At 35.2% G+C, this 27261-nt stretch overlaps 1 protein-coding gene across 23 annotated transcripts in view; it reads left to right on the top strand.

Annotated features, from left to right (window-relative positions):
* Positions 1 to 27261, top strand: part of SOX6 (SRY-box transcription factor 6) — a 595708-nt gene that overhangs the window by 439762 nt on the left and 128685 nt on the right. For 17 of the 23 annotated variants that reach the window (XM_058663306.1, XM_058663317.1, XM_058663314.1 and 14 more), the window contains one exon: positions 17211 to 17334. In XM_058663306.1, coding sequence (XP_058519289.1) covers positions 17211 to 17334 — 124 coding nt within the window. The remainder of the gene's footprint in view (positions 1 to 17210; positions 17335 to 27261) is intronic. The other 6 variants (XM_004593750.3, XM_058663303.1, XM_058663312.1 and 3 more) reach the window with 1 other exon arrangement.

Below are 27261 nucleotides of genomic sequence, written 5' to 3' on the forward strand. Positions count from 1 at the left end.
CTATCTTAACAATGTTGATCTTTCATTCTGTAATTGTGATGCATTTTTTTTGGCCTAAAACTTCTTCTTACATTTTTTACAACTGTGTATTCAAGATGTACAAAATGATGCTTTGGTTGTGCATGTAATGTGATAAAATGTTTACTACAGTGAAGAGAATTAATCCATTCATGGACTTCTATAGTTCCATTTTTGAGTCAAAGAACAGAAGAAATTAGAACAGTAAGTATGAATGACCACTGCCAGGATGTCTCTGTAAAAGTTGGATTTGCTTTCATCCTCTTCATATGATATGCATTTAGGTTTAAGAAAACATAAAGAGAACAGTTGTTTGCAGCAAGTGTTTGTATTTAAATTCTATCTTAAATTAGAAGAAGAACATAAGGAAGGCCAGCGTGATGGCTCAATTGACAAATCCTCCCCCTGCAAGCAACAGCATCCCGTAAGCCTTGGGACCCTACATTTACCTGGGAGACCCAGAAGAAGCTCCTGGCTCCTGGTGTCAGATTGGCTCAGTTCCAGCCCCTGCAGCCATTTCAGGAATGAACCAGCAAATGGAAAATCTTTCTCTTTGCTTCTCCTTTTTCCAATACAAATAACTTTAAAAAGAAAATTAAGAAATAAAAATGAAAATTGCTAACTTTAAATTAGTTTTTACTGATTATGTGATTAAGGACAAACCACATTATCTCTGTGTGCTTCTCATTTTTTCCTTGTCACATCTAATGGTTAGGGCTGTTGGTGCTTTTAGATATGAAGAAGGGAGATATATTTGTGAACAAAGGCACACCTGAGCTTTTTGCCCAGACCACAATAGTCTCAATCGCTTCCATCCCTGAAAAAAATCTCTGATTTGTATTATTTTGGACAATTAGGAAACTTAAAGACTAAAGATTTATTTATTCATTTTAGCTTTGGCCTTGTCATTCTCAAGTTTTGTGATCCTGTTAAATCACTTTTGTGATGTATTCATGTTTATAAGGCAGCTGTTAGAAAGTAGCTTTCTAAAACCATTCCACCTAAAAGAATGATTCCAAGGTAAGCTAAGTCTGTTTATGTGTGATACACATGTGTACATGTCAACCATGGCCAAATATTTTAATGAGATAAAAATATGGGTTAATCTCTTATGTAAATAATCTGTTCAGTTTCAGTGAGGATCTTGGAAAATACATAGCAGTGGGTTATTAAACTCATTCCTAATTTTTAATGGGAAATGTAAATTCTGTTTTGAACATTTGCTAAAATGTAGCTTTGTGAAGTCTCTACTCTCAACTTCAAATATAAAAATCTAAGACTTTCTATATAATTTTTCTGGGATATAGTTTTCCTTTATTATTTATAGTCTGTTGTAAGAGTGTTTCCAGGGTATAAGGCATTGGAATACCACATCTTTAACTAGCTGGGACATAATACATGATTTGAGTCCCAATATTTTTGAACAGTAAGGTTTGTTTATTAAAGAAACCCCATGCTGTGACTGAATCGGTTTAATAGAAGCCAAGTTTGAACTTGAACATTCAAATGTATGCCCATATATCTTGGGCATATATCATACATAATGATGTGGGGTCTAGACGTCGTTCTGGGTTTGTTTATGTCTGTTATGGATTCCCCTCATTATCCATGCTGTTTGAGGGAGACCCCATGGATTCAGCTAGTTTATAGCATACATTCTATATTTTAAGATTAACTCAGAATTCTGATTGGCACTATGTTCCAACTTGAAATATTATTTTCTCACTTTCTTGTTTTATGATGATGATTAAGGAAAAATAAAGTAAGATTTTAAGGAATGGTGACATGTCTGAGAGTGGCTAACCATAATCCTTTTGGCTGAGTTTCAAATACTGCTTTCCAGTTTTCATATGTAGTATACAACTCTTCTTAAAAATTTTTGACAAGGTTGAGTTAGAGCATCTGTTTTCTTTTTTTATACACCATATTGCATGTCATCTGTTGTTTGGTTATCATTCATTATAACTTTAAGGATTTGATATTCAGAGGTAAAGACTTCAATCTTTAGATATTAATGATTTTGCAGCTTATAAACAGTATTGTCAGATACTATTAGAGTCGAGTAAGTATACAGGAAGATCAGACTCAATCTAATATAAAAATGGAAGTTCCTCCCTTTCTATTTACTATGTTAATTTGGAGCAAGTAATTCATGATCCCTTGACTAGCAAACTTCATGGTTGTTAAAACCTCTCACCTTAACACTTATTTTATACAATTAGATATCTCTGCACAACTTCTTAATTTTAAAGAAGCTACTATTCATATTTTCTATGGGTTGCCAAGCTATTTTTTCATCAACTGAAATAAAGAAATCAAATAACATTATCAGCATTTGCAATAAATATTGAAAGAGGGTGGATTGTCATCAGAATTTATCATTATGGATATTTTTGAGGGGGTGATATAGCACTTGCTATAAATATTCATCATGTTCTTAAATCTAGAGGTATTCAGTGATGAGATGATTTTATGCCTGTTTATGCTGGCAGGAACAAAAGAAAACTTTAAAAACTGAAAGCATAAACATAATTGAACCACCACTTAAAAGAGAAATTGGAATAGATGTCTTCCAGGGGCGAACATGCTTTCTGTGTAAAAAGGGCTAGTGTAACAAGAAGTCATCTATTCTTGATTTCTTTAGACAGCTAGCGCTTTGTGCCTTGTCTAGTTTCTGTGTTTTAAGAGCTTGTTCTGTGTAGCAGAAATAATACAATAAATGGGTTTAACCACATTTGTCTCAGCTAGACAGTCTGCTTTGTCAGAGATTGCTGGTACAACATAAACAAATTATGTGTTTGTAGTGCTTTTCAATGAAAGCCTATCTAACAGAACTGAGATTGTGTTTCAGCAGCTGTAGATTTAATCTGCTACCTGTCAGTTAAAACAGGCATTTCCTGAGCCAGATAAGGACTGGCTGTAGAGGAGGGAAGTAGTAACAGCTGGACAAAGACCTATTATTATTGGCTGATAATTTCTATCTAGATTCAACTTCTTATTCTAAGGAAGAAACTAGAATCATAGTGTGCTGCTGCTGCAGCTAACACAATCTTTCTAAAGTTGATGAATCAAGAAAAGTGAAGGAGTCGGATTTTTTGTCATTCATTTTTGGGAACACTCATGTGACACTAAAAAAAAATGTCTTCAGCTTTGATCATCAAGATGTAGTTGTGACAACAGGACTGAAGAAAAATACTATTACAAATTTGTAACTACACATTTAAGAATTTAGACAGTAACACAAACTACTTAGAGTCACAAAACTAAGTCTATGGGTTGATGCTTTACCACATGAAACAACATATTATGGATACTGGGACTAGTTGTCCTGAATATTGTATACTAGAACTAATGTTAAATATCTGCTCTGTGTTATCTGTCTGTGTACTTCTACACTTTTTCTTTTTCCTTGCCTCCTAATTTCTAATTAGAAAAATATGATTGCCATTATAGCAATTGGAACTATTGGGGGGTTGAAAATAATGGAGAAAGGAGTTAAATAACTTCACTCTGCTTTTTCCTCTCCTTCTTTACTTCCTTTCTTCTACCCTTCCTTCTCCCTTCTCCATCCTCTTCCTCCTCCTCCTCCCTTTCTCATCCTCCCTCTTTATGTAGGATAAGGAGGGCAGGATTCTCTTTTTTAATTTTTTCATCTACAGACTTGGTTTGGAGAAAATATCTATATCTTTAATCCTCTAAGAAAGGAATAACTGGTGGTAGGGTATAGTGAGCCTGGCATTTGTATTTATGTTATTCTGGTTAACAACCTACAGTTTTTATTTATAGGAACTCATGAAGTATTAAGTTTGAAAATGAGCATATGCATATTAAACTTTTTATAGTTAAAATTTTCATAAAAGTTTGATTCCAAATTTCTTTTTACATATAAATTTGATCATTACAAAGATATATGTGAGGTAAGTACTACATGAGATTTTAGAGTGTACATTTGCTGAAGTAGGTGGACAAAGTGGGCAGTAATTGAAGACATACGAGACAAATGCTAGTTTAAAATAACCATAGTATTTTCGCTTACTTGTGCCTTCCCTCCCTTTCTCTTTCCTTTATTTTAGTTTTCCTTTCATGTTTTTATATTCTTCCCTCTTATTTTTTTATTTGTTTTGCTTTCTTATCATCTTGTGACTTAAGCAAACTTGTCTGCTGCTACATTTGTTTTCTTGCTGATACTGATGTTGGTCAGGGGTTTCTATTGTACCCTCCGTAAGACCTAAGATACACTATGTTTGTCTTTATTTATTTATTGTTAAAAACTGTTATCAAGGGCAAGATAATATTGTGTTTTTCATAAGCTTATATGTGAAAATTAAAGCATTAGAGTAGAACTTAGGAAATTTTAGAATGTCTTATAGAAAGATCAAATGTAGAATATTCAATATTCATTTTCCATCTTAAATTCTGGTTCTATTTTTCTCTTGATCTGAGTGGACCAATATCTTTTTATTTCTTTCTGGTCCTAAATTGCTTTGTGGCTATTTTTAATCACTAATGATCCAATATAATACTATCTATCTATCTATCTAATATAATGATTGCATTGAGTTATTGTTCAGCAGACTTAACCAAAGCTGTAGGCCTTTTGTTCTTTGTAACAACAGGGATTTCAGGACAGGTGAATTACTGCAGCATCAATTTTGTGTTGTAAATTCCAATTTTATTTAGTAAATATGACATTAATCTCAACTATAGCAACAGAAAATGCAAGAGGTGTTTTATCTATTATTTGAATCACGTTGTATATATTCAGTTTCAATCAGACACACATTTACTCTTTGCCTCTCATATTTGGGGACACTGTCCTAGCAGCATGCTATGAGTCTGCATGTTGTTTTCCTTCTGCTTGAGCACAGAGGAGATGTAAGATGGAAACATTATCTCAACTTTCGGATGATTGTAGTTTTTAAGCTGGATCCTCTGCTTTCATTCTTCCCTTGTTATGGCGAGTTTTCTTCACAGGAACCAAGGTGATCTTTACAAACTTAAATTGGGTTTCATGCCACTACTCTTAAGACGCTCCAGTGATTTCCTGTCACAATTAGAATACAGTCCATGCTCATGACTGTGCTATATCAGGCACTAAATGATCTATCTATAGCTATCCTCTGCCACTGTGCTCAATCTGCTTGGCCTTCCTAGGCCTACACATCCAACCATTATTTTCTTGGGGTCTTCCAGTTATTCAATACTGTGCCATCTTATCTCCTTAGAGAAGGTGTGCTTGACCATGTTTATTTAAAATAATTCTTCATTCCCTACTCACTACCTCTTTCTCCCCCTCCGGTTCCCATAATCTCTTATCTGACTTTACTTTCTTCATAGCATGGAATAAACCAACATATATTTATTTGTATATTTTTCTTCCTATGTATATGTGCACACACACATAACAAGATGCTTCAAAAAGCTAATGGAAAGTGGAAAAGATGTCTGTTTTGGTGCAAAAAATTTTTGAAGTCCATTCCTAGAGTTTTTTTTTTCTCATAATATACATGTTCTGTGACTGTTTTGTATGCCTTTTATCTTCAAAGTTTATGGTAGGGATATCATATGTTATTATTTTGCAGTGCCTAGAATAGTGTCACATATTAACATAAACAAGTGTTCATAGGTTTAATCAATGAATGAATGCATTTACATGGGAAACCATTAAATAATTCAACACAACATGTGCAATGCACATTTCGACACAGGGAAAGAAATTAATTTCACAAAGGAGTTGAGTTTGTTCTGAACATTGAGGACTCATTAGGTTTGGGAAGGCAAAGAAGAGACAGAAAAGCATTCTGTACAGTAAGTGAGGAAAATGACTCAATCAGAGACATAGAAGGTATCACAAAGCAGGAGGAGAAAGATGATAATAAAAAGGAGTTGGGGAAGAGACTTGAGAGGAGCATGAAGACATCTGAGAAGAGACTCTAATGACAGCCTTATCTATAGGCTTGTACCTTATCTTCTTTAATAGGGATAGTTTCATTGTATCTGAGCTATTTACTACAAAGACAGTGATAAAGGAAACTAAAAAAATAAAGAACATTCATTTTAAATATCAGCATGCTAGCTTATGCTTATTTTCATCTTTGTCAACTTCGTCATTGAGTTGAGGAAGCAACTGTAGTACAGAATGAAAACGAGAGAGTGAGCTCAGGCATGATGGAAGTGAGGCAGGTTGTGCTCCACAGTCACGTTATAGCACATGGCATTAGCTTTTGGTCTAACAAATTAGATCAAGTGATGCAGATTGAACCTCTGAAGTCAACCTGACTTCTGGTTATAGTCACTATTTATTATTACTCAGTATTAATTTTTAAAGGTAACTTTATCTCTTTATACCCTCTTCTGCAACTACTTGTACAATCAGTGTCCCTCTTTGGAACAAACAAGGAGGGTCAACTTGCCACAGCTGAGCAGAGCAGTCGGTTACTTAAACACTATAGTTAGGTTTTGTTTAGAGTTCCCACAGTATGTTTCTCTGGTCTTCTTGTAAAAGATAAAACAGCTTCTATTCTCCGTAAGAGATACTGCTTAGTTTTCTGTCCTTCATTCTGTATTGCATAATCAACCGTTATCTGACAAACATTTTTTCAGTGATTTTTGGGGAAATTGTATTCCCGGCTCCTCTGGTGAGAGCATCTAATCATTTCTTTCAATCAAGAATATAATTGATCATGATGAAATTATAAAATGTTTAAGATATCACTAAATTACCTTATAGAGGAATTTTAACAGATTTGTATACATTTATTTTTAAAATGCTTTGAATTTTTGCATTTTCTTATCAGGGAGCTTCAGATACATCATGGCATAGCTAAAAGAAGACGTGACTGTGATGAGATTATGTTTGGAGCAGATTTATATTTCTATTCTTTAATTTGAGAAATGACTTTGAATTTATTTAGAAGATTTTAAAATTCACCCAAATTGTTGTATCTTAATTTTAAATTGCAGAATAAAAATCTTTAATATGCTTATGTATTAAATATTTATTGTAACCCTACTGTGTGTTGACCTATTACTGAGCCCTAGGGAGAAACCAAGTCCTTGCCTTTAAGTTGCTTGCATATAATTTTAACAAGACCTGTATTTTAAAATGTGAAACTACATTTCTGGATGAGGAATTTAATAATTGAACTCTGGTCACTGCTAACAGAATAAGCTTGTGTAAAAATACTTCAGGGGTAAAAGCCAGATTGCCTTCATTACAGGTCAAAAGTTTATGAAAGGTTTATATCTGGATTTGGTTGTTGCAAAGAAAGGAATGCCATATTCTTCACAAATGTTACCATATTCTTATGGCATTTATACAAATTTTGAAAAAATGAATTTCCATCTTGGTAAAGCACTTTGATCATTGTGTATTTTAATGGGGTTTCCATTTAAGAACAACAATCATTAGTCTGTAATATGTTTCATACTTCTCCAGAAATAGGACAGAATGGAATAAGAAACATTCATCTTCACTAGTCTTTGGAAATATCTAAATTGACTAGCTCAGTCTCCCGTAATGGCCTGGTGACCACTAACTGTGACTATTTGCATAATAGTCAACTCTTCACTTCTGTAGTGATAACTGTTTGTATCTGATTAAAATTAAGACTGTTTTAGTTCTCTTGACTTTTCCAGAAGTTGCAAAAATTGAGATTTGCTGTTCTGCTTTAACCAAACAAATGCACACATGGGGATAACAATATGCTGAGTTTATGCAGATTTTACAGCACGAATCTGAATTAAAATACCCACTAATAGATCCTTAAGGAGTAATAAACACACATGAATTTTCCTTAGTTGCACTTTAAAGTGATTTTAACATACTACTAGACCTTAACAATAATATTTAATTGACAAGATTATGCATTTGTATGAATTGAAAAGGTAGTAGATATCTAATTCCAACTGAATCATAAATTTTACTTTTGCATAACATGTTTTATTAATTTCTTTATGGCCAGGATATTCTATTTCCCTCCTGGTGAGAGTTTCTTAAAACATAGTAAGATAATTTAACCACATTTAATTAACATTTATCATCCTTTTTAGAAAATAATCTGACTTATGTCCTCATAAACACTCTGAAAAATTTTCTGGGATATAGACCATAGGCAGGCTGTGCAGTGAGACCTGGTGGAATTTCTGTGTTGATTATATTCCAAACTATGATGATAAACTAGATGGTTTGTTCAAGCCTGTCAGTTAAAACAGACCTGGCACCACCACCTGATAAAATAAGATGTAGATATCTATAAAGTTTCCTTTTTGTTTGGAGCTGTACACAGTAGCAGACAGAGATAAAGCTCATGAAATGACTGAAAAGTTGAATGAAGACAGGCATCCCTTCTCATAGGGAGTCAGTGAGGTCATTGTATTTATACTGGTCTTTTCATTTCATGCAATAAGGTAACAAGAGATCATTGAAATCGAGATTATCTGAGTACCACGTGTGTGTGTGTGTTTAATTCAATGTTTACGCAGAGTGTATACAGATGAATTGGAGATGCTGATGATTCTGGTAGATTAATGAGATGTTTCCCCATTTTAAAAATGTGAGTAGAGAATACATTTATATTATGCTGAGAATCTAGAAAGGAATGTTAACCCAAAGGCTAGTATTGGTTATTTCATGGCTATTAACCTGAGTTTCTGAATATATACCCAAAGAAGGTTTTAAAACATGTACCATTGGTGTGATGGGAGAATTGTGCTCTTACTCCAAGGGAAAGAGCTGGAAAGTGCTGGCTGTGAAGTGGATTTTACTTAGCTGTCACAAAGACCAGCATAGCAATCAAAATTGCTTTGTTTGTATTTTTACTCTTGGTATTGGAGGTTGTGACTTTGTGAAGCTGGTATCTTTTCTATTTCTTCTGTAAATAATTGAGATATTTTGTCAAGCATATTTGGTAGTTTAACCAATAGAAGAAAACTATTGGAACTGATTCTCTTTTTTCTTTAAATTAACTGTTGAAATATGGACTAAGGGGAGAAGGAGAGAGGAATTCCCAAACCTACAAAATTGTATTTTGGAAACTAATAATAAGAAGAAAAAATAAAAAGAAATATACACTTAGAAAAAAATTACATGTAAAGTTATCTTTTCATTAACGTCCCTACTGAAACATATGACTACAAAAGACCAAAGCTTTGGTTTAAAAGGATGCTCCTAAGCTAACATCTTCAGTTTGCTCTATTTTTTAATGGGCTTTCTTGCCTCTTTAGTGAGAATGTTACAAAGACATTGTGTTTAATTCAACATGAATGATAACAGAGTGATTAATATATTATCCTCATGGGACCTGATAAACCGAGGGAATGATGGAGAGAGTGAGGAAGAAGGAAGAGCAGTAGGGGGAGAGAAAGAGAAAGAGAGAGAGAACAGTAGAAGAAAGAACTTTTGCCAAAAGCAAATAAAAACAGCAAGATTCTCTTCCAAGTGCAGATGGTGGGAAACATCCGAGAAGGTGAGGCTTTGCTAAATTTCTAAAAAAATGTGTTTCCTAGACTTGTTCCTGGTAGAATTTCAGTTTAATTATTCTTCTCTTAGAGTGACGATCTAGGTTGTTTAGAAGCATGATTTGCTGTACCTCATTAGCTACAGCAGCCAGAATTGTGAACAAATACAGCTCAAAACCTTTTGCAATTGTGTTACCAACACCATGATATGGAAATTGAGACTCAAAAGATCAACTGCTAAGTCCTAAGTGATTGGTTTCAAAGCACTGATCAGTTAATGCAAGATGTCTGCCATATTCTTAAACTTATTATAAGAGCAATGGGGCTTGTGGAAATGTAAATGATGTAGGATAGTCAGTTTACTTAGTGAAAGATTAGTGAATTGATGCAATTATTGAATCACCAGGTAGTTGATACGTAATTCAGTGCTTCTTTTTGCACTTTATACTATGGTCAACCAAGAGAAGTTCAATATGTTCACTGCTACACATACTTTCTAGGAAGAGCACTCATTATGTTTTTGGCAAATTTTAGCAACGGTAGCAACAAAAATGATTTGAAACTAGAAGGGTTTCCATTGAGGCATGAATTTATCCTATCAAATGGGGCCTGTCCCTCCTAGTCTGTAGAATTCACTGAGGTTTGATGTGTGCTTTTTGACAGTAGGAAGGCACATGCCTGATCTTGAAGGATTTTTCATGCAGACTTCTGCAGCCTTTATTTCTCCTTTTCTAGATTCTATAGCTTTATAGTGATAATGCTCTATGAAAATGACTAATCTTTTTTTTGTAATAAAGAATATGACCATTAAGGAAATTGCCCCTTTTTTTCCATTCTGTCCATTCTGCCTTCTCTTTTACCTTCTTTCCTCTCAGCTTTTTTTTCTTGAACCTGTATTTTTTTTAAGTCTCTGCCTCTCCTCACCCTGTCATGTTGTACATAATTGGAAGCATTCCTTTTGCAATTTTGAAGATTTCTCCAATTAAGTTAATGAGTAATGAGTCTCTGGAAATAAAAATTTTTTTTAACAAAAGACCTCAGATGGTTAGTCTCAACTCAGTAATCAACATTAATGTGCACATTATTTTCAGTATAAATAGTTAGTAACTTGAAAGAAGTTAAATGCTCTTCATGAAAGAGACAATGAGCTTCCCTGAGTGTCTCTCTGTTTGCATATTAGTGCACAGCCAGGTCTCTGCCAAGTTGCTCTCTGACTGCTGCAGATGCTCTTTCTCAAGCATTCTGAGTCGCATCTTTAGTGCAAGTCTTCAGGGACAAACAATAGCACCTGTTCCTCACAAGATATCAGGCCAGTTAGCCCATTCATGTATCTTTAATGAAGCTCAGGGGCAGATGGCAAAAAGAAAAAGGAAAAAATGGCATCATCAACAACTTAGCACAGAGAAAACAAAGAGGATAAGTGTTGATGCAACAATGCTGTTTTACGAATTGGAAGAGACAGAACCTAAGTGTTTCACACACATCTGCTGCTGTCTTGATTCTCTGAAAGACATGAGGAACACACGAGCAATTAAAATTTCTGGGCATGCGGCCGATTAGATCAAGAATGTATCCCCCCACCCCTCGGCAAGAGGGAAACACTTTGGTCAGAGATGGTGGCAGTTCAGAATTAATGGACATTGTGCTTTCAGAGAGGTGTTTGTTACTTTCATGATGTACTCGGCTTCACTGACAATGGGGTTCCTGATTTCTCATTGCTTGCTTAAGTTGGGTACCCAGGCAGCTGGTCCTTACTTGCAAAACAATAAAAATATTGCAGTTTCCACATTCACAAATACATTTTGGCAACATCAGGTTTTACTCTTTGTGTGAACAAAATCCATTTTGCCTCATTCTGTATAGCATAATTAAATATCTAAATTTGTGCTTAGGGAAAATTATGCTTTCAAGGGAAATAAACATTCTATTTGAAATTTGATATCTGTGGAAAAGACATGTGGAGGCTGGTCACTCTAAAGGAGTTGCTTTTGTTCTTTAGTAGAGCACTTTTAGGGATTAATGCTTTCAGTGTAACTGTGCTTCCTGGCACATCATCCAGTGGGAAAACAGAATAATAGGAAGGAAAAAGAAAGCAAGATTACACTTTTCCAGGACCTGGTACACCTTTTATGTATCCTCAGTATTATTTATCCCAAGCACTGGTGCTCAGCGCAGTGGTCGTAGTCCATAACTTCCAGAAGAACATATTCTGAGTGTTTATGTGGCTCATCTGTGACTACCAAGCTCTGATTCCTCCTTTTTCCTCTTGCCTTACACTTGCTTTCTGTTTCTTTCCCATATTCAACTGAAGATCTTATAACAAGCAATAAATGAAAATCTAAGAGATAGGTAAATCCTTGCTTACATTCATACGTTCCACTTACATCATTTGCACTGACTCTTCCTGGTGAGCACTCTATAGAAGATGGTAATGAGAATGTTCATGAACCCTCATTACTCTCACCAATTTTTTAAAGATTTATTTATTTTTATTGGAAAGGAAGATTTGAAGAGAGGAGAGAAAGATCTTATGTCTGCTGGTTCACTCCCCAATTGGCCACAGCTGAAACTGGAGTTGAGCTGATCTGAAACCGGGAGCCAGAAGCTTCGTCTAGGTCTTCCGCAGGGTCCTAAGGCTATCCCAGGACACGAGCAGAGAGTTAGATGGGAAGTAGAACAGCCAGGACACAAACCGGTACCCATATGGGATGGCACTGCATGCAAGATGAGGATTTAGCCACTAGACTACCACACTGGACCCTACTCTCACTAATTTTTAAGACAGAAATTCTTTAACACTGGAAGGGAGTGTGAATAGTATCGTTGAATTGTGCCTATGTCAATACCTTGTTTGTGATGGAAGAAACTGAGTTAAGGGTATATATAATTTTTTATTATGTTTGTTGTTTATTCCAATGGAATTCAAATATGAAAATTCATATTTTTGTTTTTAAAAGATTTATATATTTTTATTTGAAAGGCAGATTTATAGAGAGAAGGAGAGGCAGAAATATCTTCTATCTGCTGGCTTGCTTCCCAAATGGCCACAATGGCCAGAGCTGTGCCGATCCAGAGTCAGGAGTCAAAAGCTCTTTCAGTTATCCCATGTGGATGCAGGGGCTCAAAGACTTGGGCCATGCTCCGCTGCTTTCCCAGGCCACAAGGAGTAGCCAAGACACAAACCAGTGTCCGTATCTAATGCTGGCACCACAGAGTGGAGGATTAGCCTGCTGAGGCACAGTGCCTGCCCAGCAGTCAGATATTTGTTACCGTTAAGAAATGTATCACTTATCACCTTATTATCTGTTTAACAGAAGAAAGACTTTATGGTTAAATAATAGATTCTTAAAAGTACAAACTTGAACCCTGACAGAATACTTACTTTTACTTAGACTTGAATTTGCCTCTACCAGCTTTTAATGGATGAAATATCTTTTATGACTTTATCTGTCTAATTAAATAAGGATAATGCAAGTAAGTACCTCATTGGGGTTTCAGGAGTTAATGTGATAGGGCTTATAATCACTTTTCAAAGCTCAGCATATAGGAAATATGCTGAAAAATATTAGCTATTATAGTCATTATCATTATTTCTGTAATTAGAGCCCAAAGAGGATCTTTTCCCATCCTCCTTCAGTAGGTTCTCTCTAGCTATTGGACATTTCAGGTTGTCGTTAATAAAAGACACTATCAATTGTCACAACATTATTTCCTTAAAATAGGTCTGTTTTGTTACTTGGAACTGAATGATCATGGTTAAGGAATCCATTATAATTATTTGAATTATTGAAGGCAGATACTAAGTTCATGTGCATTCTTGATTAAAAAAAAATCAAAGGTGGACTTCATTTAGACTTGAACAGCATTTATAACATCATACTGCAGAATCGCCTCAAGCAGTATAGTCATGAAACACAAATTAATTTTGATCTGGAGACCTCCAGATTTTCGCTGCTATATCAGTGTTTACAATTGACTTCTTTTTTTCTGTCATTGGGGTTCATGCGATGTAATGGAAAAAAGCCACTGGGAAGAGTGATTAGCAGCTCTGGACTTTAGACCCAGCTCTGTAATAGGTTTGTATCTTAGGTTTGTATCTCTTAGCGTCTCTAGCCATCTGTTGCCTGGTCAATAAACTGTGACAATTGGACTGCATTAGTGGTTCTCGAAGAATGATCCTTAGACCAGCATCACCAGCTGCATTTGGGAGCTTGTTAGAAATGTACTCCCTGGCCCCTCCTCGGATCTACTAATTCAGAGACTCGGAGGGTGGGCCCAAGCAATCAGTATGCTAACAAATCCTATGCTTGATTCTGATGCACATTAAGCTTGCCAGTCGCTGCTGCAGACTAAATTTTAGTCTAACATTTAGATTATTGGACCCAATCACAAGTTTCTGAATCCAAAGATATGGGGAAGAGCCCAAGAAATTTACTTTCTAAAAATGTTCACAGATATTAGTGATGCTGCTGGTCAAATACCCCACTTGGAAGATTACCAGGTTCGATCAGCTGTAAGCTCCATCCCAACTCTGCAGTTCTGTTGTTGTTATTGCTTTCGTAATGTCTTCCGTCCTTATCCTAATTTACTTTGTCTCTCAACTTGTTAGGGCGGCTGCTTGGCTGGTACTTAGCATATCGTATTTTGTGAACTTTTATAGATAGAAAGGAACTTTCTGAAATTCCTTCAGCTTATGTTGATAGTAAATACCTACAGCTCTTTAGTATTAAAATGACCTTAAATGCCATCCCTAGTTATCCTATTACTGTTCACAATCACATAGGAATTTGTTTAGACACCAACATTCAAGAATTACCATCTTGTCCCCCATGTGGTGTTGTTTCAGGATCTTCAGAGTCTGCAAAGATAAAAATTATCTTTAAAATAGAAAATTTTATTTAAGGAATAATGCTAGAAGACCCCATGTGTATCTTCAGAGAATCTCTGTAATTCCACCTCTTCTTTTTCATGGTTGTCTAGAAGTTCTAGATGGGATAATAACTCTATGAGGCATGGTAACAAGCTTCTGCCTGATACACTGAATCTTTTTCTTTCCTTTTCTTATTTTCTTTCTTACAGAGTAGGTATGGGTAAGATCCACTCTTTCTTGTTTTATGAGTCTGAATAATTTCCTGGTGCTGAATTACGGTCTACACAAAAAAAGAGCATAGATCTACTATTTACTACAACATTAAATAGTTAACTATTACATCAGGCTCCATGTCACACATTTTATCTTTACTATCTGTTTAATTCTCATAATCACCAAGTGAGACTATAGTTGGTTTCTGTTTTTACATGCGGAAATATGAATAGGCTCAGAAAGGTAACACAGCCAAGGAAATGGCAGTTTATAGATTGTAGTTCAGATTTGGTTACCAACGAAACCTCTGCAGGCATGCTGTAAGTTCTCATAAATGAATGAATAAAGGACTGACTGTAGTCATACAGCCATCTTGATGTTGTCTTTAAATGACTGTACTGTTACAATGTTGGACAGGCCCTCTTGGTGATGACCTAATCAGGTGTCTAGTGGTGTATATGCGTGAGAACATCTCTAATATATGGGTAGGAGCGTTAGACTTTTATTTGACTGCTTCTCAGAAAAGATGCCAACTGATGTTTGAATAGTTTACTAGGAGATTATTTCTTGAACTAAAAATCCATAAAATCTCTTCCTTTGAACCTAGTTTTGCTCTTCATAAACAGCCAATCTTAATCTAATCCTGCTTCCAGATGTTATTCCCTCACATACTGGAAGAAAACCATCATACTTTCTCTCCAAAGCTAAATATTCCTAATTTCTTTAGTTAATTATTAAGATCTCTGACCAATAATAGTAGCTTTTTTTAACATATATTTTTTATTGCATTTCCTTTTTTTAAAAACTAATTACATTGCATTATGTGATACATTTTTTATGCACCAATAATAGTAGCTTAATAAATGTTTGTTGAAAGAATGCAGGTAAGAACAAATAAATATAACACTCGTACTCCTCATTTCCTTATCACCTGTCCTCGGAGATAAGGTTTCAATGGTATGTTCAAGCGAGAATCTAGGACTATAGTGTTAGAAGAAAATGAAATTAGAGTCTGTGATGTACTCTTGCACTGAAGAGTGGTCACCACAAAGCACACTGTATTTTACTTTTTGACATAAACCAGTGCCTTTATCTTTGACATCACAAGTCTGCATCAGGTCACAACAAACCAAAGCTGAACAGCAAATCCATTGCTTTCCCCAGGGTTAAAGGCAAAGCCTGGGCACTAGGGGATCACTCCAATTTAAGCATGCTAAGTGTGTACTCCAGTGTTCAAAACTGAGGCTTACCTCAGCTGAAATGGAAGAAAAAGCTGTTCAAAGCTAGTTTCTTTCACGCCCCACTGGCAAGGTAGTAATTGCACAAAGACCTTTTTATTATAAGTTGATTTTCCTGAGAAATGAATTCAGAAAAATACTGTAAAGTGTTTAGTTTTTGCTTGCCCTTTATTAACCCACATCTTAGGACTTTCCCTAGAGAAAAACTGGTGGTAAATGAAACCTCCTAGACCCACAGAGAAACATTTTTGCACTGTATCCCTGGTTGTGGATGGAACATGGACAGGACAAGGTGCTATTTAAATAGGGTCATCAGAAACTTTAGGAATTTGAGCAGAACATGAGTTTAAGGTTGATAGAATTGCTCTAAAAGGTTGGATCTTAAACAAAAGACAATGTAGCCATCTTATATTGCAAAGAGGCCAAAGAGCCTGTTTAAGCTTCAAGGTAGTGTCTTTTGATACATCTTAGTTTTGATCTTTAAAATAAAAAATCCCCGTAGTTTAATCTACAAAGTGTGCCTTGAAAGCCAGGACAACCCTTTCTGTTGTGCTAGGTTAGAATCAGGGTAGCATGCAGAGTGTACAGAAGAGAACTAGGAAATTAAAATGTAATTTCCACAAGCATGGGTCTGTCATGGCTCTTACTTCCTTTATGTGGAAAACAAATACTGATATAGAGTGAAGATTTTCTAGTTTGCATTTTTGTGCTCTTTGATACATTCATTGAGGTCAAATGAAATTTGATATAGTAGGATTTATTATGAAATGTTCTCTGAATACAACTCCATAATTACTGAGCTACATGGTAGTGCATAAAGCTGTAAAACCTCTTAGCCAGACAAGCAATTTATATGTTACATCAAGGTGTGTATGGCAAAGAATATTAGTTTAATTGGGATCCAAGATGAAGTAGCCTTAAATCTGAAGAGCTATATGTTTGACATAATGCAGTGAGGTTTTGAAATAAGGGACCTGAACTAGAGAGACACCGCTTTGGGCATATATACAATCAGAATTTTCTGACCAGCGATACAAGAGATTATTTTGAAAATAAAAATCAGAAAGCAGCGCAGGCGAAGGAGCAAAACCGCTTCAGGTTCTAAAGTGTAAGACACAAATTCTCTCAATTAGTTCTCTGTTTAAAGAAAGAAGAAAAGAAAGAAAAAGCACTAACTGTGGTTTGGTGGAAGTGGAGCTAGGGCAAATTCACCAGGAAGCTGCCTCTTGGGTATACCACTAGCATCTAGGAAAGGATTTTGTAGAATTTTGCCTGAATTTTCCCAAATCGCCCAGTTGGAATGAAAATAGAGGTGGTTGTTGTGTGTGGCAGCGCACCGCAAGGAGAGAAAAACAAATACTTTGTTGGCATACATCTGCTCTCTGTCTGATCATAGACTCTCTTCTGTTTAGCAGGTTCAGGGTCACATGCCTCCGCTCATGATCCCAATTTTTCCACATGACCAGCGGACCCTGGCAGCAGCTGCCGCTGCCCAACAGGGATTCCTCTTTCCCCCTGGGATAACGTACAAACCAGGTAAGCAGAGAGAGAATTCACACTCTTTTGGAAATGCTCAGATCCATGTTTTTCTTGTCAGAAGTCACAACAAACATAAGACTATATACGAGTACTGTGAATAATAATAATAAAAAAAAAAAACCATGAAAGTTTATGTCAGAGTAAAATTAGGATTGGAAAGAGGGGTTATTGTGACAAATTAATTAGTTGTTAGTAACTCTGACTTTCTCTTCCACTTGAATTTGTTGCGAGTTCACAGATAAAAGGCTGCTTTCCTTGGGGACTAGCAAATTTTTGTCAGCTCTCTCTTGTAACTTGCCTGTGAATAATTTTATCTGATTAAAATTTTACCCCTCCTAAGAGCTTTTATACTCTAGGAAAGTGGCAACAAATAGTATATTTGCTGTTCTTGATTGCTAGTTAGATTTGTTTCAGAAAAAAAAGTTAAAACTGGTCCGATGTAGTCACTTCACTAGAGTAAAATTGGTCTGATTCAATTAACTTACCACTAATAGGTAAGATTCATTTTAATTTTAGTTTCAGTAATGAAGCATTCGACATTATTTCCCATTCATCTTCGGACCTCAAAAAACAGGTCATGTAACCTTGCAGTGAAATATGTTTTGAGATGATTTAGCAAATGTTGTGAATTTTCTTTATTCCTCTGAGTTTACTGGACTCCTGGGGAATTCAATTAGGGGCATAATGGTTTGAAGCTTCTTTCAGAGCCTCCTTGTAAACAGGGCTTTATATGTTTAAAGATACGTTGCCAAAGGAATCCAGTGCAAGAAGATAGTCAAGTAAATAAAAGTCAACCTTAATTTCAGTTGTGCATTCTTTGTAAGTGACCTCAGCTCAGAAGTAGTGACCTTGTTCTACTCATTAATAATTTCTGTGTCAAGTTCTTTTAACATATTAACCTGATTATATTAACCCCCAAAGCTGAGTGCAACATTTTCTTTGTGTGTGTGGTTTATCAAACAAAGGCAAACGTTTTAATATGCTTAAGGCAATAATAACATATAAATCACTTCTGAGTAAGGAAGCTTATAAATAGCATAAAAACAAGCCTGTGAGCTTTAATATTTATTTTAATTGCTTACTGCTATTGATTATTTTTCTTACTCTTTTTGCATTTGGTAGAGAAATTCTCTCCTTGTTTAAAAAAACAAAAAGAGGTTAAATGTGACAAAACTCAAATGGCTTAAGGAATAGTGCTGCTATGGGGTTTAGTTCACCTAAGGGGTGCCTTAATTCCCCAGACTCCAGTGAATCAAATCTACTATTTGTGTTGCCAGTTTTGGAGACCTGAGTGAAACAACATGATGGTGTTGAAATAGTTAAAAATATTTTTTCCTTAGAAAAAATTTTTAAAGAAAGTTGTATTTCCTATGCTTCTGGCATCTATTTTAGGGCAGGAGTGTGTAATTATTTTGTCGGAGTGTATTCAGTCAGTGCAGTGGCTTACCCCTTCCCTGAATGTGTGTAGTTTGTTCTGAACTGTTTCTGCATCTCAACTTGCAACATTAAAGGAAACAGATATATATATATATTTGTTGTTGTTTAATTGAAGCTAGGCACTACCGTTGCACCAGTCCTAGAAACTTTTAAAGTAAGCTAGGTGATACCAGACATGACTTTTAAAGTAAAAGCTTCATAGATCAAAATCAGATGTGGGCCTTGTTTTGTGCCTTAAATATAGACATCTTATATTCCTCAACTACTTGTGTTGAAAAGACAGTGATTTATTATTATTATTTTGGAAGAAAATATTGTTATATATTCAATGAATCTGGAGCACTTGTAACAAAACATCTTAAAAAATAATCAGTGGATTTGTAGCATTTACCCAAGAGGAAGACAGGCACTGGCCCGCTCTTGTGCAGCCCTTGGTTACTGGCATCAAGCAAAGCGTGGTTAGAGTAGTGTCCTTTGGCAGTGAGCTGTAGTTTGATTCCAGTGGTGAAACTCAGATAAGGTGGGAATATCTGTAATCAAATTAAGGTTGGCAAAAAGGTATTTTCTGGTGATCCCTAAATTGTGTCAAAGAATTTAATTAGCCAGAACTTCTTAGCAATGCACCAAGATGGGTGTGGCTGGGTTGGGTGACCGCTGTTGTCTGGGATCCAGATATGCCCAGTTCTATAGGTTAAACTACCTGGAGGGGAGCAATGGCTCATTGTTTCTTATATATTTGTTCATATTGTCCCAACACCAGTTCAGAACATTACCTGAATGTGGTACTTGCTCTCTTCAAATCAAGATAATTATTCAATCAGCTGAAGACATAAATGCCATGGAATTATTCCAGGTTATAGGAAAGTGGATAGGGAATGAAAAAGGAAATTTATCTTTTAATCTATTAAGACCAAGGTAGTATTTGCTCATGCTGATTGTTTATGAGCAGCATTAAAAAACTATGCCACTATTTCAAGGCGTGCATGTGTAACAAAGCCACTGTCTTCTAAAAATGTAATGTATGCCTTACATACATTTCAAGATCAAGTCATCAGCTCAGTTTGGGGCCAAAAAAAAAAAAAAAGTGTTGCTTGTCCAGATAGCAGTCCAAAAGTAGTCTACTCCGCCAGTTTGGTCTCCAGAGCATAAAATTCCTCTACCGGTAGTGCAACAAATTATTTTGATACACTTTAAAATAATTTTGGTATACAAAGAATCTTAGATTAGCCAAAATATCTGCGTCTTAACATTTCTTTATACTGAAAATATTTTTTAAATTATCTACTTTTAATTTTCTTTTAGAGTAATATACAGGACAGTAATTGATAACTCTCCCTGTAACTACATCCCTAGCCTCTAGTAAGTTCTGTTATCTTTTGTGGTGAATTTGATTATTTGGGCACTTCCTTTAAAAGGCATCATAACAGTATTTATCCTCTGCATCTGACACAGTTTCATAAGCATACTTTCAGGGTTCATTCATGTAATAACATATATCAAGTTTTAATTCCTTTCAATGACTGAATAATTTTATTTTATTGGCATATCTCACGTTTTGGATACCATTTCTCTGTTGACAGACACTTGATTGTAGTATAGTTTGGCTATCCTGAACAACACTTCTGTGAATATTGATTTATAAATATCTGTCGAGTCTGCCTTCAACTCTTTTGGATATGTGTGTAGGAATGCCTGATGAGTCAAAGTATGAATTCCATGTTTCACCTTTTGAGAAAGTACCTAACTATTTTCTAGAGCAGATAGTCATTTCACATTCTTATCAGCAATGTAAGAGGGTTCCAGTTTCTTTCGGTATTCACCAACACTTATTTTCCAATATTGGAAAAATTTTATTGTAGTCATCCTACTAGGTATGAAGTGACACCTCATCGTAATTTTGATTTGCATTTCCCTAATGATTCATGGTGTTCAGCATCTTTTCAGGTAACTATTGGCCATTTTTATATCTTCTTTGAAGAACACTTTACTTAAGTACTTTGTCCAATCGAGAACTGAGTTGTTGAGTGTGAGTTCTTAAGAAACGATGATTATTAATAGCATAATGGTTATATGATGGACAAACCTTTTCTCTGGTGCTCTTAGGTTGTTATTTAACCTTTCTCTCAGTTATTCTTTGGTGCAGTAAGGTTCTTAATTTTTATGCAATGTAATTTTTCTATTTTCTTCTTTTGTTTCCTGTGCTTTTGGTACCATCATGAGGAAACCATTGACAAATAGAACTTTTGAAGATTTGCCTCTATATTAGTATACAATATAATTTACCTCTATATTTACCACCTTATTAGAACACAATTTTTAAATAGTTTTAGCAAATACTTTTACAACTTTTAAATTAATTTTTGTATCTTGTGTAAGTTACAACCAAATGTAAAATATAAAAACTGGATATATCTTTGTGGGTGTGTAGTAATTTCCTCAGCATCGTTTGTTGAGACGATAGCCCTTTTTCCGTTAGATAATTTTGTGCCCTTGTCAAAAGCCATTGGCCATATATATAATGGCTTATTTCTAGGCTACTATTTGTGCTTCATTGGTCCACATGTCTATCTTTTTGCCAATACCATGCAGTTTTAATTACTGTCCATTGGTAGTAAATTTTGAAGTGGAAGAATGTGCATTTTCCAATTTTATTCTTCCTTTTCAAGACTGTTTTATCTGTGATGGCCCCTTGAGAATGGCTGCTACATTTCTGTGAAAAAAGTTTCTTGTGATTTTGATAGGAATTGCATTGAATCTGTGGATGCCTTTGGGCAGTATTGACATCCTAAGAGTAGTAAATGTTGTTATTCAGGAAGACAAATTTCTTTCAGTTTATGTCTTCTTTCAGCAATGGTTTGTAATTTTCATCTTAAAAGTCCTTCAGCTCCTTGGATAAATTTATTGCAAAGTATTCAGTTCCTTTAAATGTCATTGCAAATAGAATTACTTTTTCTTTCTTTTTTAAAAAAGATTTATTTATTTTTATTACAAAGTCAGACATACAAAGAGGAGAAGAGATAGAGAGGAAGATCTTCCATCCAATGATTCATTCCCCAAGTGAGCGCAATGGCGGGTTCTGCACCGATCCGGAGCCAGGAGCCAGGAATGTCCTCCAGGTTCCCCACACGCAGGTGCAGGGTCCCAAAGCTTTGGGCCGCCCTCCACTGCTTTCCCAGGCCACAAGCAGGGAGCTGGATGGGAAGCAGGGCTGCCGGGATTAGAACCTGCACCCATATGGGATCCCGGTGCGTTCAAGATGAGGACTTTAGCTGCTAGGCCACGCTGCCAGGCCCTGCTTTTTTCTTAATTTCCTTTCTGGTTGTTCATTTCTAATGTGTTTAAACACAGCTGATTTTTGTTTATCTTCCACACTGCCTGTTGATTGAATTTATTTATTAGTTGTAGTAACTTTCTGATAGATTCTGTGGTATTTTCTATACATTATCAAATTACACACACACACACACATATATATATATATATGTATATTTAGAGAGACAGAGAGAGAGAGCATCTTTAAATAAAAGCAGACTTGCTTCTTCTTTGTTTCCTTGTCTAACAACACTGACTGGCATTTCAAGTACAGTGCTGCATAGCAGCAGTTTAAGTGAGCACCATTTTCTTGTTCCTAATATCAGGAAGAAAGCTTTTTTCGTCAAGTTTATATCATTAATCTTCTTTGCCATCCTGAGGAATTTTCCATATATTCCTAGTGTAAAGAGAGTTTTTAATCATAGAAATCGATTGGATTTTTGTCAGACGCATTGATTGAGGTAATCACGTGTTTTCTTACTCCTTTTTCTACCAGTGGTTTTCAAGTTTCAAGGCCTAGATCCAGATATAAAATAAATGAAGAAATTAAGAACAATTTAGGTGATCTTAGAGTTCTAGGACCAAAAATCTGTTCATCATTGATCTATTCTTTGATATGGAGAAATTACTAGAAAAAAAAGAGTGCAGTGATTTCATCAATGATTATCTCAGTCTTTGCTAAATTTTTGTGTTTGTTCTTAAAACAAATTGAAGTTTTAAATATTCTTAGGGTTCCAAATAGAACTCGCCTATTACTCACCAATTCTTGCTGTGCTGTGATGTTGTACAAACATGTTGTTACGTTGCACCGTCTCTGCTTTGTCATGGTGAATAATATTTTAATGTACCATTATATTTGATTTGCTAATATTTTGTTGAGATTTTTTACATCTATAATCAGAAAAGGTATTGGCCTATAATTTTCTGTTCCTGTGATGTTTTTATCTGTTTTGTGTTAGAAAATGCTGACTTCCAGAATAAGGTAGAAAGTGTTCCCTCTTCAGATGTGGACAGGTTTGAAGAGTCAGTGTTAACCGTTTAAACACTTTGTAAAAGTCGTTGATTCAGCCATCTGGTTGCCATCTGGGAGTTTTTTTATTACTTTTAATCTCTTCGTATAAACCTGTTTAGATGTTCTTTTTCTTCCTGAATCAGTTAGATTATTCTTTTATCTTATGAAATCTCCTATTTCTTGTAAGTTGCCTAGCTGGTTGGTTTGTATGTGTTACATGGTTACATAATGCTTTTTAATGCTTTTGTTTCAGTTAGCATTTTATTGAATGCTACTTATCTGCTAAGAAATGGTTCCCTACAGATGTATCTATGTATAAAATCTTATTTGATTTTATAGCAACTCTGAGATTTAGGTGGTGGTAGGTGGCTATTATCTCTATTTTGTAAAAGAAAATCCTCAAAATGTTAATTTTTCTAGATTTTGCATCCATAAAATAGTGGAGATAGTATGTAAACTGATGTGACATTCCCTACTCTTGAGGACATAACTTAAGTGTGTGAGATCTTAAGAAAAATATAAATTTTTCTATGCTGTAAAAATATGATTCATATTTATGGAGTCAACCAAATTATATCTTGCTTGGCATATTTCCAAAATATTGCAAAATAGAAGTGTATAAACGCTATTAAAATGCTTGACTAATTAAACCAATTTATTTGAAATCAAAGCATCCCTAGGGTTTTTCATATCAGTACCCTAATTCTCAAAAGAGAACTTTGAGGACCAGCAAAAAAGTATGTTAACCTGTATAAAGTAGTTTAGTTTTATGACAAAGTCAAGATTTTTTCACTGCTCCTTCATGTAAGGAAGCTATATTATGAAGCATAACTAAGAAATGAAGATTGAGACTTTTTTAAAGATTGGTTTCTTATGAAGGGGATATTTTAATACCATGTCATTCACATTATCTTATTTAATTGCTGTTATGAAAATTTTTTGGTTTTCAAGTTTGAAATGTCTGGATGTAATTTCAAAATAAGTGAAGAAATTAATTATATTTGATTGCCAGAATTTTTGAAGGTATGTAAAACAGTGCAGGTGATTTTTAAAAAAAAAGTTGTGTGATCAGAAATCATCATTTATCTATTCTTTGATGAATCTAGGAAACATTGCTGGGAAAAAATAAGAGTACAGTGGTTTCATCAATGCATATCCCAATCTTTACTAATTTTCTTGTGTTTGTCCTTAAGAATAATTTAAAGTTTTAAATATTTTGTAATTTTTTAGAATTGTAAATAAAATTCTACTATTACCCACTAACACTTGCTATGTTGTGATGTTGGACAAATGCAAGGGAAGACTTCCGACATTCCTTCACAGAATAGAGAGAATGTCTTCTGACAGTGACTGTGTGTATCTCAGTGAGATCTATGCAACATATTGTTTCCAACTTTTTTTGTTATTGGTGATTCAGCTATTTCCGAAGTGTAGCAAACAGGATAACTCACCCTGGTCCATAGGTTGCCTGGTAACTTATTATCCTGTGAAGGCAACACAGAATAATTTGTAAAAATGAATATGTAGTATATGCATTGAAGAGTGGGAAATGAGGTATAACTTAGACTCTCTCCTTGAGGATCAAATCTCTAAGTTCTTCTTTCTTCCCCTACTCCTCCCAGCTTCTCTAAGTAGTTTCTCCAAAGTATTAATATCTGAACATATTTTTTTATACTCAGCAATTGCAGTAACTTACCTTTCTTAAGGATTAAAGTAAATGGGCAGTTCTTACCATATTATTGGCTCTTTTAAAAATAAGAATTTGTGTCTGAATTATACATATTTGAAATATTCCTACTGGAGTTAGGCTGAATCTAATGAATCGTTAAGTCCCTACTACCTGCTTCCCTTCTATTGTGACTAGATTATCTTAAATTTTGCCTTCATTTAAGAATGTGTTCTCTCTCAGAAAATGGATTAAGGGTCCCAACATACAAACAGGATGAATAAATTCAATATCACAGTAAGGAGACTGTGGTTAACAAAATACTCATTAACAAAATAGCTAGAAGAGAGGATTTTGAATGTTATCAACACCAGCAGTTTATAAATAATTTAAAAAATGCAAATCACCCTGATTGGATCATTATTTTTTTTAAAGATTTATTCATTTTATTACAGCCAGATATACAGAGAGGAGGAGAGACAGAGAGGAAGATCTTCCATCCGATGATTCGCTCCCCAAGTGAGCCGCAACGGGCCGATGCGCGCCGATCCGAAGCCGGGAACCTGAAACCTCTTCCAGGTCTCCCACGCGGGTGCAGTGTCCCAATGCATTGGGCCGTCCTCAACTGCTTTCCCAGGCCACAAGCAGGGAGCTGGATGGGAAGTGGAGCTGCCGGGATAAGAACCAGCGCCCATATGGGATCCTGGGGCGTTCAAGGCGAGGACTTTAGCTGCTAGGCCACGCCGCTGGGCCTGGATCATTATTTTTATATATGTGTTTGAAAACCACATTGCCCCCTCCCATAAATATATACAATTGTGATGTGTTCATTACATTTGTGATAAATGAAATAATTGACTTTCTCTTGTTAAGGACTGTTGTTGTGGGACAGCTTTGATTTCCAGTGGCGGTTGTTCTGACATGTGAAACTAATATTAAGAAAATTTTTCATAGTTTTAAGATCCTGTTTTTATACGCTGTATAACAATTTAGATAAATCCAGCCAGTTATAATTATCTAGAAGGTTGGAAAACTCAATTTGCCAAACGGGAGCTCTTTCCCCAGTTAGTGTTTGGGAGTTGCCTTCTTAGATTGGAGGTAGTAAGGGTGAGATTACAGTGGTGCCGAAAGTTTTCCTGTTCCAACAGGCTTCACTTATCCTTTGTATAAATTTAAAAAGAATGGGTCCTCATGCAAGCACTTCATATTCAGAGACAAATTAAAAAAAAACAACATTGCTGCAACTTGTTGATTGATTTTTTGCCAAGTCAGGCACACTGAGAACTTTTTCTCGATAGACGTTTAAATAGAAAAAAAAAAAAAAAAAACCAACAGAAAGGAGTAGGAGAGAAATGTGTGACTTTGTTATTTTAAAAAATGGATTAAACTTCATTCTCTTAACTCCCTTTAGTTCCTATGGGTTTCTCTTTTGCTTTTAAACCTCCTCTTGTCCCTACCTTTTTGTCCCTCTCTCTTCTAAGTATCATCTGTGATAAACTTTTGTTACTGTAATATGTTCATTTTAACTTTTAGTATCAATATAATGATATGTTCTGGAGAAATAGCTTTCAAAAGATTTCACTCAGATATATAGAAGCAAGCCAGCAAAAAGGTTAAAAACATTTTAAAAACATGTTTTGTCAGCAGTGGAAGGGGAGCTATTTGCAGCTAGCAGGTGAGCGGAGAGTAGTGCAGGGTGTGGCAGAGATAGTAATAAATTAACTGGCAAGCCACAAACTATGAAAAAAAAGTCAGCTATTTCATAGCATAGAAGCATGACAGCTATGAAAAAAGGAGTGCCCCGGGGAATTCTTTTAGAGTTTGATTTTTAAAAATATGTTTGACATGAAAAATGTTTTAGTACAAATAAAGCAACTGGTATTAAACTTACAGGGAGGGGGTGTTGTGGTTTAGAGTTCGTATGAATAATGCATAATATTTAAAGAAAGAACAGCTCTAAAATATTCTGGGAGGCAGTCCATGTTGATGGTTGAAATGGTGATTTTTCCCCCCTGTTTTTGAAGCATCATTAATTCAGCATCATTTCGTGATTTTTTTAAAGATCTGATATGAACCGAAGAAGTGCCATTGGACTTAGATTAGGATATTCTTTTCTTCACATAATTTAGCCTAAATATCAAGAAGATCAGTAGAGTTATTTAAGCATAAAGTGACAGTCATTTGCTATAAAAATAATTTGGCCTAGTTATCTTAAGAAAAAAGAAAGAAAAACCTCATATAGTACTGCAAACCGAAATCAACCTCATGGAAGGGAAAAAGCAAGATCAGATATTTTGAACATTACTCCATAGGAGACCAGCACAATATAGTGTTAGTGAATGCATTGTAGCAGCACTCCATATGCAATCAGAAGCCAATTGTTACTGGACTGTGTACAAGCACACACTGTGCTCAATGGTCTGATGAGGTATTATGGATATGATGCAAAGAGACTGTGTAGATTAGAAGCTAACAATTTGTTAAAAGTGAAAGCAAC

The sequence above is a fragment of the Ochotona princeps genome, chromosome 4 (genome assembly GCF_030435755.1).
Source record: "Ochotona princeps isolate mOchPri1 chromosome 4, mOchPri1.hap1, whole genome shotgun sequence".
In the NCBI taxonomy this organism is placed as follows: domain Eukaryota; kingdom Metazoa; phylum Chordata; class Mammalia; order Lagomorpha; family Ochotonidae; genus Ochotona; species Ochotona princeps.